Here is a 15,808-nt window from a genome sequence, read left to right as displayed (position 1 = left end):
ATCTTTTAATATATTGTTGTCCTTTTTTGCTAAATCAAATCCCCCCCAGTCAACAAATTAAGTTCTTTGTCAAGCAGAGAATATCATATATATATATATATATATATATATATATATTCTCCAACTAATGTGGGCGAATGAGACATACTTCAGACAGCTAATAGCATATCTTAAAACTCAAAGCTTAGTTTGACAATGCAAATTGAACATGCAAACACACTGCTGCTTAGCTCCAAATCGTTTCAAATATACAGTTAAATGGGGTATCGAGTTTAATTTTAATCCATTCATTTAGTCAGAAGAATGAAACAGGTGGGATTTGAATATTATTCTTAATTTTTGTTTGCTTTGCAATGTTAAGGAAACTAATGACTCTTAATCAATTTTTATTTATAAACGATCACCAACCTGATTTGACCTGGAATCAGAAGCGAAAATAGAAAATGGGTAAAAGGGAGACCAAAATAATAATTTCAATGAGGAGAAGGGCCAAGTAGGAATTTGATGAGATCAATCCAAAAATGTTATGTTTGATAGAAAGGAAAAAAAAATGGATGGAAAAGAAAAAAGTGTAGAAAAAAAAAAGAAAGTTATTTTTCTTTCATTATATTTAATATGAAGGATGAAAAATAGAGAAAAAAAAGATTTAGGATAAATTTATTAAAAAAATTTATTAATTTAAGTTTAATGAGTATTTTCCTCCCACATTTGAAAGGATTGAATTTTTTAAAAAAATTGTGCATATCCACTCATTCTTTTCTTTCTTTCTATTTCCTTCCTACCAAACCAAATAAAAGGAGGAAAGAAAGTTTTTCCTTTCATTTTTTTTCTTTGTTCTTCTTTCTCTCGTATCAAATAATATAAAAATCCTTTAATCAAAGAAGAAAAAACAAAAACATGGAGGAGAATAAATCACTTGGGAAACCCAATTGCCATTTTTTTCAAATTAACTTTCTTATTAGGTATAGATAGGTTAATTTTGTCAAAGTTGTATTGAGCTAGTTGTGCAATCAAATTCATGAAAAGCTCTAGCAAATGGGATTTTGGCGCTAGTTTCTTTATAATTAACCAACTAATCTATAATTGAATTCGAAGTTGCAATCTTTAAGATTACACCTGATTTTGTTCGATAAAGTTGGTAAACATAACGACCTATTATAGCACTAATTTTCATGTACGACAACATAAATTTTTTATGCTACCAAAAAATAATTAAAGAGGAATCTTTTACCTTTATATTCATATTATTTTTTTCTCTAGAAAGTATATGTCTATAAGCTAATCAAGGTTACAAAGTTCACATTTGTAGCATTCTCAAATCTCAATCTTTGAACAGACAAAATGTTAGATTGCAATGTAGTGAGACTACCAAACATGGAACCAATTGATTTTGTTTAAATGTTCATGGACTTCCTTAATAAGCATTAGATATAACTGCTTTTAAAATTTAAATAATAATAGTTGGATTTCTTCTATCTATTTAAGCTTTTAGAATAATTGATCATCCAACTTAATCTGTTATTAAAATTTTCGAGTTCATATTTTAAAAAATGGAACTCTGTTAATATTTTTTATTAGTATTTTGTTGCCCATTAAGCTGTGCAATACTTCTTAATCATTTTTCATGTTACATTTTTCTACCTTTGATTTCACGTGGACGTGTTAAAATTTAAATATAATAGTTGGATTATTTCCTATTAGTTTAAACTTTGGAAATAATTCGTAACCCAAATTTGTCGAATAAATTCCCATATTATTAATATTTTTTAGCTGGTCATTGGATCCTTGAGCAGTCCATATAATTGGTCTTTTATATGCAATAAATTTTAATTTTAATTACTGTATGAAAGAGTATATTATTAAAATTATTGAATTACAACTAATTTCTAATTAATAAAGAGTGCATATAAAATTTTGTCTTTATTATTAGCGGTAGGAAAGATTTGGAAGCGTTCTATCTTGCTTGGGATAATATCAAATCATAATGCAAAGAAGTTCCAAAGATTCGTGAGTTATGTATAAAAAAATACATATTAAAGCAGTTTCTACATATTTATTCTTAATTAAATGAATTAGAAAAACATAGGAGTCAATGATTTTGGCAAGTTGGATATATTGAGAATCATGCGATACAATTGTAAAAGTTAAAATAATAATAGACCCACACGAAACTTTTTAGCTTTAAAGACTTAAAACAGATTTTATATGATTTTTTTTTATAAAGATAATAATTCATGTATCCGTATTATATTTATTTTGTATAAAATGCATATAAAATATAAAAATTATTATATCATAATTCGTGTTAATATAACAAATATGAAATTTTTTTTTTCATTTTTGCTAAACAAATATATAATAATTGTATAAATTTTAAATAATATTATTTTTATATATTTTTATATTATTTTTATATCATATTATCGTATCGTATTTAAAATTATTCAACTCTAATTTTATAGCTAATCAATGTATAATATAATGATATCTCAACTCAACCAACCTTTGTTCTTGACTCCATTTTAATAATAATCTTTGATTTTGTTGTTTTATAACTTTATATATAAAATCTTATACATATCGATCAATTAGGTATAAAATTTTCTTTTGTCACTTTTTATTTAAGCACATACCCCACAAGAAAAACCTATATGAAGTTTTATAGGTGGAGTTTGTGAAATTCCTTACTAAAAATAAGCAAATAAAAATTAAAATCGAAAATCAAAATTGATAGATTGAAAAATCTCATCACATGATCAAACGTATAAAATTTTAAAAAATTTTAATATATTTATTAGACATTTTTAATAAAAATATTGATAGAATTTTTATCATTGAATAAGTGTCGATTAAATTTAAATTATAAACTATATTTTTAATATTATTTTACATATTATTGATCTTCAAAATTATTCTATCAATCTATTAGTTCAAATTTTTTATCAAAGTTTTTATTTATTTATTTTTAATAAAGAACTTCACCAACTCCACCTATATAATTTCATGTAAGTTTTATCCCTACTTTACTATATTAATTAGATGTTAACTCAATTTCATTGGTATAAAATTTTCTTTTGTCTCTTTTCATTTACGCACTTATCATATTAAGTATCAAATTTAAAATTAATTGACAGTATATGAAATGACTCAACTTAAATATAAAATTATAAATAATTATATATTTATTAGATGCGAAATAACACTACTTTAACATATCCCATTATATTAATTAGATGTTAATTCAATTTCATTGGTTGATATATCAAATTTTATGCAGTCCACAAATTGGAAATCTTCAAACAAACCAATACAAATTACAAACGTTTATAGGCCAATTGGCCTTCCCAACGTGACAAGCAAGTGAACCAATTTGTTTGAAAAGATGGTTAAAGTTAAGATTGCCATTGAAGAACATGTCAAAATGAGGAAAACATAAAATATATAACACGATCTCAACTCTCACTTAAAGTAAAACATTTGATCATTGTATCTAGACTCATTCCACATGGCGAGTACATGGAAGAAATTCATCATATATCTCATTACAGTTTAGACCAATTCAAAATTGATATCTCTTTAGAGAAAAAATTAAAAACTTTTTAGACTTTAAGTGCACAGAGTATTATTAATTTGTAGCCTAAACTTATTGAATAAATTCCCATATTTATTAATAATTTGTACGTGGTCGTTGGATCCTTGAGCTGTCCATATAATTGGACTTTTATATATAATAAAATTTAATTTTAATTACTGTATGAAAGAGTATAATAGTAAAATTATTAAATTACAATAATATCAAATCATAATGCAAAGAAGTTCCAAAGATTCGTGAGTTATGTATAAAAAAATGCATATTAAAGCAGTTTCTACATATTTATTCTTAATTAAAAGAATTAGAAAAACATAGGTGTCAACGATTTTGGCAAGCTGGATATGTTGAGAATCAAGCGATACAATTGTAAAAGTTAAAATAATAATAGACCCACACAAAACTTTTTAGCTTTAAAGACTTAAAACAGATTTTATATGAATATTTTTTATAAAAATGATAATTCATGTATTCATATTATATTTATTTTGTATTAAATATGTGTTAAATATAAAAATTATTATATCATAATTCATGTTAATATAACAAACACGAAACATTTTTTTATTTTTGCCAAACAAATATATAATATTTGTATAAATTTTAAATCGTATCGTTTTTATGTCTTTTTTTATATCATTTTTATATTTTATTATCTTATTATATTTAAAATTATCCAACTCTAATTTTATAGCTAATCAATGTATAATATAATGATATCTCAACTCAACCAACCTTCGTCTTTGACTCCATTTTAATAATAATCCTTGATTTTTGTTGTTTTATAGCTTCATATATAAAATCTAATATACATCAATCAATTAACTAGGTATAAAATTATCTTTTGTCTTTTTTCATTTATGCACTTATCGTATTTAATATTTAACTTAAAATTAATTGACAATATATGAAAATGCTCAATTTAAATATAAAATTATAAAAAATTAAATATTTATTATATGCGAGATAGCACCACTTTAATATATCATATTATATTAATTAGACGTTAATTCAATTTCATTGGTTGATATAGCAAATTTTATACAGTCCATAAATTGGAAATCTTCAAGCAAACCAACACAAATTACAAACGTTTCTAGGCCAATTGGCTTTCCCAACATGACAAACAAGTGAACCAATTTGTTTGAAAAGATGGTTAAAGTTAAGATTGCCATTGAAGAACATGTCAAAATGAGGAAAACATAAAATATATAACACAGTCTCAACTCTCACTTAAAGTAAAACATTTGATCATTGTATCTAGACTCATTCCACATGGCGAGTACATGGAAGAAATTCATCATATATCTCATTATAGTTTAGACCAATTCAACGTTGATATCTCTTTAGAGAAAAAATGAAAAACTTTTTAGACATTAAGTGCACAGAGTAGTGGGCCAATATACTATTCTTAGAAAAACCTTTTAAAAGTTGACGTTTTTTTCTAAGATTTTCATCAATGGATGGCTTAAAATTGTAGGCAAACAGCCCCACATTTTTTTAACTTTGGGGCACAAAATAACTCTAAATTGGAATCAGCATCCAGCACGTTGAGGGAATGGGACAGGACCTTCGTTTTTTTTTTTTTTTTGTCGACAGTCACATGTTATGTTAGCTTGCGAAGGATCGGAGTGGTAGATAAAAAGAGAAAAGAATTCTAGCTAGACTTGGCTAACAAATTAAAGGTTTGCTAAAGAGTAGTTGCGGATTCGGAAAATTTTTTATTTATTTATAATATATATAAAAAAACTAGCTTGTTATCCGTGTGATACATAAATTATTTTTATTTTATTTAAATTTAAATAAAAATATAAATTAATATTATTGAATTATTTACATGTTCAAAATATATGTAAAATATAAATAATATAATTAAAACATCAAATCATAATAAAAATAAAATTTTAATTAAAAGTTTAACGAACTTTAAAATATATGATAAATAATATTGGAAGAAAAAAAAAACATTCATAAGATATTGTAAATAATATTATTAAATATGCCAACAAAATATTAAAATAGAAACTACAAGTTTTATCACTTCAAATGAACTTTATTCAATTTACATTATTTTCAGGTTCTTTTATCATTTTTATACACTTACAAATTTATATAGTTTTAATAAGTTTTATTTTTTTAAAAGAAATAATAATTTTAAATGTTTAAATAATATAAGTGATAATTTACTGGCTTGTACATATTTTTTTTTAGGAGTTTCAATAATATTATAATCTTTAGCATCTATATGACTTTCCAAATATTTGTACCCTTCAATTGTTTTAAGATTGATATCTGATTTAGAATTATGTTTTTGTAAAAACTAAAATGAAATAGGTTTAAATTTTGAGTAAGTAATAATATTAAATTATAAACAATTATTTAAAAAAATTATTGGCAAAAGATTTTAATGAAGTGTATTAAACTACTTTCTTTTTGTATTTTTTTAAATAAATACCGATTCTCCTTTGCATAAAATATCTAATGAACATGTGTAACAATCATTATTGAACTTCCATAAAAAAAATTGTAATAATTGAGTTCTACTTCAAAAATATATGAACGGCCTATCAACTATTTCAATATTTTTTTTCACTTTAGCATCTCCATCTTTTGCATAAATAAATAAAACAAATTTATTAAATTTATTTTCTTATTTGTTTTTAAATCATAATAAAAACATATATTAACTTAAGTGGGTTCTAATTATATTTATTATGAATTGAGAAATAGAAAAAATAAATGTTACAGTTGATTTGAAAAAAAAAATAATCTTACCTAATAGAGTAGATAGTATATTTAGTGAAATAATATCTATCATAAAAAAAAAAAACATGTTAATTCTTATAGCAAGAATAAACTAGTAAAAAAAGAGATTATATTAATAGTAAATAAAATACGTTCAGCTCATATGCTTCTTGAGATATTAGGAAAGCTATATAACTAAGAACAACCAACAATAAAGGCTTTTCTGAAGTTGTTCTGGTATTTATATATATATTTTTCACATTTTCTTCAAATATTAATATTAAAAGGTCATCACAAATATTAATTTAAATTTAAATTTTATTTTAATTCAGATATATTTAAATCTATTTTTTAAAGCTAATGGATTGTTTATTAAATTATCTTTATCTATAATTAATATATTTAAAAACTAGAGACAATGCAAGGATTATTTTTAAAAAATATTAAAGATATTAAATAATATTTTTAAAAGCTGTGATAAATTTAAATAATTATTTTAAATGCAAATAAATTGTAAAAGATAAATTACTTTAAAATTGATTTTAAATTAAGATGAGGTGATGTACAAAAAAAAAGATTTTTATTAAAATTTAAATTGATTTTTGATTAAATTTTAAAATTTTAGATAATTTAATAATTTTTAAAATATATATTTTTATAAATAATTTAAAAATAATAAATATCTTATGTGTCATCATAATAACAGGTTTTAAAAATTATCTTATGTGTCGAAAAAAAATTATTTACATAAACATTTATGTCAGCAAATACAATCTAATAATTATATATATTATAATATATATGATTATTAACGAATTTATTAATTTTGTTTTAAAAAAAGTTTTAAAAGAAAATTTTAAAGAAAATTTTTTCTTTAAAACATATATATATATATATATATTTTATTTTAGAGGGTATCTTACTTCAAAAGATGGATCCGTCTCTGCTAAAAAGGTTGATTACTTTGTGCTAAATTTCAACATTAATTTCTTTTAATTAATTGCTATAATTATTAATCTTTTACCTCAACAGCATATATTTTTTAAAATAAAAATAAAAAATTGATTTAGATTCATATTTGACATATAGAATATTGTGAGATAAATAAGAAGATGTAATCATTTTTTTACCCTTAATCAACGATTTTTTTTATAAAATTAAAAAAAAAAGGAAGCATGACAAAACTAATTGTTTTTCTTATATGAAAACCATAGTCATACAATGAAATCAAAAGAAAAAACTATTATTATCATTGCTTAATTGCTTGCCTAACAACTAAAACCTTTACACTCATATTTAAGGACCAAGTTCATAAAATTTTTTCTGGGACATAATAAGTTCATAAATCTGACTTGTAATAGAAACACCAACAGCTAATGATGGAGACAAAACTGGTTACTAGTAAAAAGAAAAATTATAAATTTATTTAAGAATTTATTTAGTTTGTTTTACACATTTCTTTTACCAAACTTTATTTGCGAGAAGCACATGACAGTTGGATCTCAACACGTCTTTTGATGAGTGTGGTTGTGATTTGTGGGATTGGCCTTGTTTTCTTGCCAGGACATGACTCCTGAAGCAACGTCCATTTTTTTAGAGTCATGATGATATGGTTTCTTTTTTTTTTTTTTCATAAAAAATTATGCAACCTCCAATTTTAGAAATAAATATATGCAAAAAATTAAAAAAATACTAATTTCCATTGGACAAAAGAAACTGAAACTGAAAGCTCCCTCGTTCAAACAATTAGTTCTGTATAAAATATTTAATATAAAAATATAAAATAAAATTTTTATTTTATTTAATTTATTTATAATTTTTTAAAATTTTAAATTATATCTATTTTATCTCATATTTTAAGTTGTCAACGCGCAATTCAATGAAATTCCCTTATCTACACGTTTATACGTAGACAAACCCTACCGTTGAGTCCACTAGCAAACAAAACAACACTAGCTGACAAAATTTAGACAAAGAAGATCAAACAAGAAAAAAAAAAGTGGTTTCTTTTGAGCTCCAAACAAACCTTAAATGAGATATTGTGGGCTGTCAAGTTGTATTAATATTATATTGGAAGGTATTGATTCAATGGATTAAAAAGTTATTTATTTTATAAAAATTTTTAAATTTGAATTTTATCAGTTATCGTTTATTAAAAATATTTTAAATATATGATTTATAATTATTTATTTTAAATTATCAAATATGATATATTTTATTTTGATTTAAAATTTTAAATAATTTATTTTCGAATTTTTTTTATAAAAAAATTATATTACGTGGAAAGGGGAGGAAAACTGCTGCAATATTGCCGTTGAGAAACCGCCCACTGTAGTGATGGTAGGGAGAAAGAGCCCATGGTTTTCCCATTTCTACTTTCTTTCTTGTTGTGGCTCTCGAGGATATGTGTCATTGTCAAATTTAAATATCTGGGCTTTCGACCTGTCTAGTATTAGTTTCCGATTGATTTCTTGTTACTTATATTGATATAAATATTTTATGTATTAGTATATAAAAATTATATATTATCAATTAATTATTTAATGATATTTTTTAATAAATAAAATAAAAAATAATTAAAATTTTAAAAATTAATATGAGTGAGATTATTATATAATTTATTAATATTTATTTTTAAAATTTTAGTTATTTTTTATTTTATTTATTAATAAAATATCATATTATTAATAAATAATATAAAATATTTATATATTATCAATGTATCAAATATTAACTCATTACTTTCTTTTAAACAAATGTGATTTACTAAGTGGTTGGAAGCAAGATACACGTCCAATTAAAATTAATTTATTAGTTACATTAACCGAGATGATTTGTACAGCAAAGAGTGTCAAAATAAGAAAAAAATTACAAAAGGTCAATAGCATATACACTCAGGCTTATAATATATTTGTTGTCACATCGACATTTTTAATTATGGTATTAGCTATATACTAGTTATTTATAAGATACACATCAAGAATTATTAGTGACATTATATTGAGATAATTTACACTAATGCATTCACTATAATTTCTTGCTTGTTTTCTAAATATTAGGAAAGATTAATTCTATTTCACACTATAATTTTACAATTAGAAATGGACCCATCCATGTTGCACATTCAATATGATGATATTATTTATTTTTAATATTGATATATAATTTATGCTGAATTATTTGTAAGATACACGTTAAGAATTAATAATGATATTGATCGAAATAATACATAATAATGCATTAAACATAATATAACTTGCTTCTAGAATTTTAATTTTGGTGACAATGTATAGAATAATAATGTGAAATTTAATATTTTATGTATTCTTTTAATCTTTCCCACCTTTAAACAAATCCAATTTGAGTCCTTTAGCTTCTTCTATCCAAAAATCTTAACATTGGTTCAAATCCATCTTAACAAAATAAATTTAATATTAATATGTGCAATGGCATCTTCTCTCTACGTACTCAAGAAAAGGGGAAAAAATTAAAAAAAAAAAATCAAGCTTCTCTCTACTCCCTTCTTATTTTCTTTAGAATCATATTATTATTTACAATAATTTAGTTAAAAAAGATATATCAAAGAAAGGATAGAGTGATGGAATAATTAATGTCATAGTGATGACTAGCTAGGGTCATTGTATTAGGATTAAAGGATATAGAAATTTTGTGCATAGGTGACAACCGACAAGTTAATTGTTTTTTTCTTTTGTTGTTAGTTATCGATAAATCATCCATCAAAAAAAAAATCGTGCATAACAAATTAATAAAATCATGATTCAATAATTATTGAAGTTTTTAATTAATCATTTATGTAAGGAATAGTAGCTGCAATAGTACAACAATGCATGTCTTGAACTAAAGATGCCTTATATATTGCTTTCATTACGTATAACCTATACAAAATCAAGCTTTCATTCAAACAATTATGAGACATGAAGTACTGAAAATATGGACAACGATTTTTTCAAACAATACAAGTAAAATGGAAAGACTAAGAAGTGATGAATAATTGATAATGTTTCCTCCGTGATGATCTTTGATTGATAGATCGATAGGACATCCCAAAATGACAGAAATTATTTATAATATATAAGCAAATATCGACCAAAACAAAAACATTTTTTCTTTTGCTTATTCTAACATTACATTACCATTACATCTTACAAAAACACACAAAACCTTTTTGGTTTTGTTTGGATGACATGTAATATAAAAATAATTTGTTGAAACTTATTTTTCTGTTATAAAGTTTTATCTAATTAATTATATAATAATATTTTTTTAGGTCAAATCGTGTTATTAATTTCTATACTGTATTAAACTTCTTAATCTATGCTTTACAATTCAGATTTAGTATTTTTTTGGTAAATTCAAAGCATTTCTCACGTTTTCATGCAAGCATATAGTGGGTATAATCTTTTGTTTTTTTTCCTCAGAAAAAAAAAAAGGAATCTAGTAAAAACATGGGGCTTTTGACTAACAATAATTATTCATGAATATAACCCTTGTGCTACTCAGTAGCAAGAAAAGAGTTAAAAAAAAAAAAATTAACCTTGTGATGTTGATGTTGTTAGTACTTTTTTTAATGAAATTATAATTATAATTAAGTATTATATAATTAAATAATCAATCAATAAATCAAAATATAATTAAATAAATTCATCAAAAAATTAAAACAAATTCATACAAAATAAAACTTAAACTTACAACTTCAAATTTCTAAAGCCTCCTTGTCACCTAATCAAAGTTTCATTGCAATGATATGCTCTAGTTGGTGAGAATAGATTTATATGAATAAAAATAAAAGAATAATTTTATGAGACGTCCTAAATAAAAAATAATTTTTTATCTCATCAAATTTATTTTTCTTTTAAGATTTGAACTTCACATGTCCTAATTAGAATGTCAAGTACTTTTAACTAAATGAAAAATAATAGATGAAAAAAAATTATTTTTAATGTGGCACGTCCCATAAAATTTGAAAATAGATGTTATGAACACGTTTAAAATTGTTGTCAAACACCCATCGATCTTCCCTAACCTTGTTTGATTACTTATTGAAAATGAAAGAAGTGGGGTTAAGCCCAAATGATCACTTTCAATCCCAGTGTTTGAAAATTTTCTTCTCTTATTCTTTAGGCATCGATCTCCCTTTGTGCCAAAAAATAAATGAAAGAAGCTGTTTAGAAAATTAAGTGGAGTTATGAGTTATGACAGCAAATTTGTAAATGGATAAGTAGAGACAAGCGTATAAATGCCCCCCATGTAATGCCAATCCTGGTAGACCAGATTAGCCTAATATAAACATCAGACATAATAAAATGAGTACTGTAGCTATGGAATCTACTATTCTAAATATTCATGAACTGATTAAAGCCATATGCATCAGCCAAAACAAATCCTTTAAGAAACAGTTCACTTGCAGTTTGTTTATCGGCCTCAGGTTCCCTGATCATGTTCAAAAAGAAAAATCTGATCATTCTTAATCAAGCCAGTTGAGGTGAGAAACTGAGAATAATGGGATAGATATTTTACCATTCCTTTATTCTAAAATGAGAAACACGGTAGATGTGTAGCAGTTATAGCTTAGTTATAAATTTAAGTATGATAAAAAACAAAATGGGGCAGATAATACCGATATTAGTGACAAGAAAAGGTTAGGAAAGAACAAAAACAAAACCCACCAACTAATTTTGAATTTGTTAGCTAACCCAAATTCTGGAGGCACAAGGAAATGGGACCCAACTGTGCAAATTTTTCTGTGTGTGAGACTGAGAAAGAGAGAGAAGACAGAGGTTGGTTTTATATGTTCATGGGATGGCCATCGATTATAAATGGACTTTAATCAGAGTGTAATATTTAACATGATATTAAAATTTTAAAAATTTTAAATGTGATGTTTTAATTATAAATTTATTAATAAATGTGATATTTAAAAATTTTATTTATTAGGTATTATTTTTTGAAATTAATCATATTAAAATTTAGAAGTAAATATCATATTAATTTAATATATTTATAATTCATATATCACATTAAAAATTTTAGTATTATTTTTAAATATTTTAATGTAATTCAAATATCATTCTCAACATTAACCCAAAGGCAAATAGTATTAAGAGAGGTTTAAGCATACAAAGAACCTGAAAGGGCCTGTGATGTTTAATTCCATCCTTTTCATCGGTTCAGACAGATATATTTGGATCAAAATTTTCAGAGGAATTACAAATTAAAAATTAAGATTTTTTGTTGGAAAAATTTCGGTGAAAAAGACATGAAATCGCCCACATAGAAAGAGAGTATGGAAAAGCAGATTCCATTTCAATCTTAGGCCTCGAAGGGCTAACAAATACAACATAATTCATACTGTAATCGTAAATTGAATATTTTATTTTCAACCATACAGCCACTTTTATTGTGTGTAGCTATAAATTCTTCAACTTAGTGAGACTTTCTTTTTCTCAAGTCTTCTCCTAATAATAGCATTCCAGAGAGAAAAAAAGAGAAAAAGAAAGGGAAAGGCAAGAAAAAAGAAAGAGAGAGAGAAAAAGAAATGGAGATCAATGAACAAGATTTCTTAGAGGAATTATTAGCTCTAAGAAGAGACAGTTGGGACACAATTCCAACAGAAATGAATGAGATTTTCCCTAGTGGATGGAACTTTGATTGCTTTGATGAGAACCCTTCAGCGGCTAGCTTTCTTCCAAATTCTTTGTGCCAAGAATTCTCAGTGCCTTTTGAGCAAGATTTCAATTACAACATCAATGAAGTCTACAGTCCATTTGCTGATGAATTCTCTGCACCACAAGTAACAGATTCGTCAAACAACACATTTGATACATCACAATTCCCAGTTCAAGAAGATCACTCGTTGAATATGGCAGAAGAGGAAGAATCAAGCTTCCTTATAGATGAACTTCACAAGTTGAATGTCCAAGCTACTTGCAAAGCTGAGCCTATTCAATCACCTGAAGCACCAGTTTTCAACATTGGAACCAGTATAAGCCGCAAGAATCGAGCTAAGAAGTTGGAGGGGCAGCCTTCAAAGAATCTAATGGCAGAAAGAAGGAGAAGAAAACGGCTAAATGACCGCCTTTCGATGTTAAGATCAATTGTTCCCAAGATAAGCAAGGTAAATAGAAACTGAGACCTCTTATGCCAAATGCAAGTTCTTATTGGGGGCTAATCTGGTTTTGTTTTCATTGCTCTTCAACAGATGGACAGGACATCCATACTTGGAGACACTATAGATTACATGAAAGAGCTCCTGGAGAGGATCAACAGTTTGCAGCAAGAAATTAAAGCAGATTCAAATGAGTTAAACATGGCTCACATTTTCAAGGATGTAAAACCAAATGAAATCTTAGTGAGAAATACACCAAAGGTATTGGATTTTTCAGCACCATTCTCCAGTTCCTTTTTCACGTCTTATTTCAAATGCCCAATGCTGAATTAAATTCCTATGCCTGTTTCTTGCAGTTTGAGGTGGAAAGAAGAAATGTGGATACCAGGATTGAGATTTGTTGCACAGGGAAACCAGGATTGTTGTTATCAACTGTAACAACCTTGGAAACCTTAGGCCTCGAGATTCAACAATGTGTTATCAGCTGTTTCAATGATTTTGCAATGCAAGCATCTTGCTTAGAGGTAAAAAGAAAAAGAAAAAAAAATGTTAGCATTTCTGTTTCTGAATTACTTCTTCTGATGCCTATACAACTTTTAACTTGCAATCTTACATACATTCTGGTCATTATTGCAGGACATGGAACAGAGAACATTAACAAGTTCTGAAGACATAAAACAGGCATTATTTAGAAGTGCTGGCTATGGAGGAAGATGTTTGTAGGAACAAAAACTAAAGGACTGCAACAGAAGCAACTTCTGGTGAATTTTTATATGTTTCCAAATTCTCTGTTGTTTCAATGAGCTTTTCAAGTGAGGGATTGTTAGTAATTTTTTACTTTAAGTGATAATTTGCCCATAGTGCATGGTCTGTTGGTAGAACACTGCACTCTTAGTTAAAGTGATCAGGCTTCAAATATAAAAAAAAAAAAAAAAGTGAAATTCTAGTCATCAGCTTTGTAATAACTGTTTCAATTGGAGATGTTTATTAATGCAAATGGCCTCAGAAATTGGGCCTTCTAATAATAAATTTAGAATTTGTTAAGTTTGAGAAAGAAATACTATGTTACATAATGGAAAAGGCAAGTACTTTTCCCTTTTTGTTTTTCCCCATCATCTTATATTCAGCAGGTAGGAGAAGGACAGTGAATTTATGCAGTTAAAACTACCTTTTTGGCTTTTTATCTCAGAACAAGTATCTGACAGTTCCATTTGCAAGATATCAACTCAATTCTACAGAAGTGCAAATGGAAAACATAAGCGCAAGCACAAATGTACAAGGAATCTTGTGGATTTTTAATCAAAAGATTTAAGCAGATAACTGATGCAACAAAAGGTAAAAGCATTTTTGACAAAGGAGGTCACCCACAGTAAAAAAGTTCATCTGCAGTAAATTACACAGCTAGAACAATATCTAGCAAGTTTAGCATGCTTACGAGCAAAAATACAACATAAACATTACAATACTATAGCTAAACTCACTATCTTTCTTACCTTCAGCTTTACTTCAATGTGTTGATTAATATGATGCAATAACAACATATATGATCAACTTAATTGTCAGTTTCATCAAAAGGATAGTGGCATTTGCCAATGTTAACTGCCTGTAAAAACTGAAGCATCCAGATTGCACTAGTATATTCTAAAGCTCCAAGAGATTGGTCTATTTCTTCATTCTGCTCCTGCATATCCCAGGAATCGGATAGCTTTGGCATCTATTTCACAAAGTTTTAGAGAACTCGAGCAAAATTTTGACAACATGAAGAATTGCCATAATGTTTTTAGGCTTCAGTTGCAGATGTCTCATGGTTCTTCATGCAAAGACAACTCTATCTAAATACAAGTTTACTTTAATGATTCTTGGTTTAAAAAAATGTTCACGTTACCTGACAGAATGCTGTTGACATATGCTGATACTCAATGACACAGCAGATTTTTTTCGGATCCTACAAACAATTCTATCTGGGAATGTGAGCCAAGAGACCTGATTCTGAAAAGCAAAACCAGGCAACAGGACAAGCACAAGCTGACAAAAAATGCAGCTTTTGAAAGCTTTAACCAAGAGTACAATAACATGTTCTGATTCCTGAAAACTGAACAAATCCATAAAGACATGTTAAGAACAGATTAAGAATGCCCTTTGTCTTTTGAAGGAAGCATGAAATTTTATGTCCAAAATACGCCAAAGAAACAATTAAAGAATATGCATATATATATATATATTTATATAAGGTTCGACTCGTAGAACATGTTACTGGTCTTTTGTACCAAACGTTAAATCAGGTTGTCTTCTCTGACCATGGGCTTATCCCATTTATGTTTTTATAGAGGTAGGGATTGGAGCTTGGA

General features: G+C 26.0%; 1 protein-coding gene across 1 annotated transcript; it reads left to right on the top strand.

Moving 5' to 3' along the window:
- The first annotated feature begins 12,805 nt into the window (after nucleotides 1-12,805).
- On the top strand, nucleotides 12,806-14,504 carry LOC111301371 (transcription factor bHLH93-like). The gene is made up of 4 exons (XM_022896978.2): nucleotides 12,806-13,469; nucleotides 13,554-13,721; nucleotides 13,817-13,984; nucleotides 14,097-14,504. Exons 1-4 carry the CDS (start codon nucleotides 12,891-12,893, stop codon nucleotides 14,181-14,183), a joined length of 1,002 nt encoding a protein of 333 aa, XP_022752713.1. The 5' UTR covers nucleotides 12,806-12,890; the 3' UTR covers nucleotides 14,184-14,504.
- The last annotated feature ends 1,304 nt before the right edge of the window (nucleotides 14,505-15,808 follow it).

This window comes from Durio zibethinus, chromosome 3, assembly GCF_047325235.1.
Source record: "Durio zibethinus cultivar Kanyao isolate XHJ-2024 chromosome 3, ASM4732523v1, whole genome shotgun sequence".
Lineage (NCBI taxonomy): Eukaryota > Viridiplantae > Streptophyta > Magnoliopsida > Malvales > Malvaceae > Durio > Durio zibethinus.
Note: the sequence above shows the minus strand (reverse complement) of the source record. Positions and strands in the feature narration are given on the sequence as shown.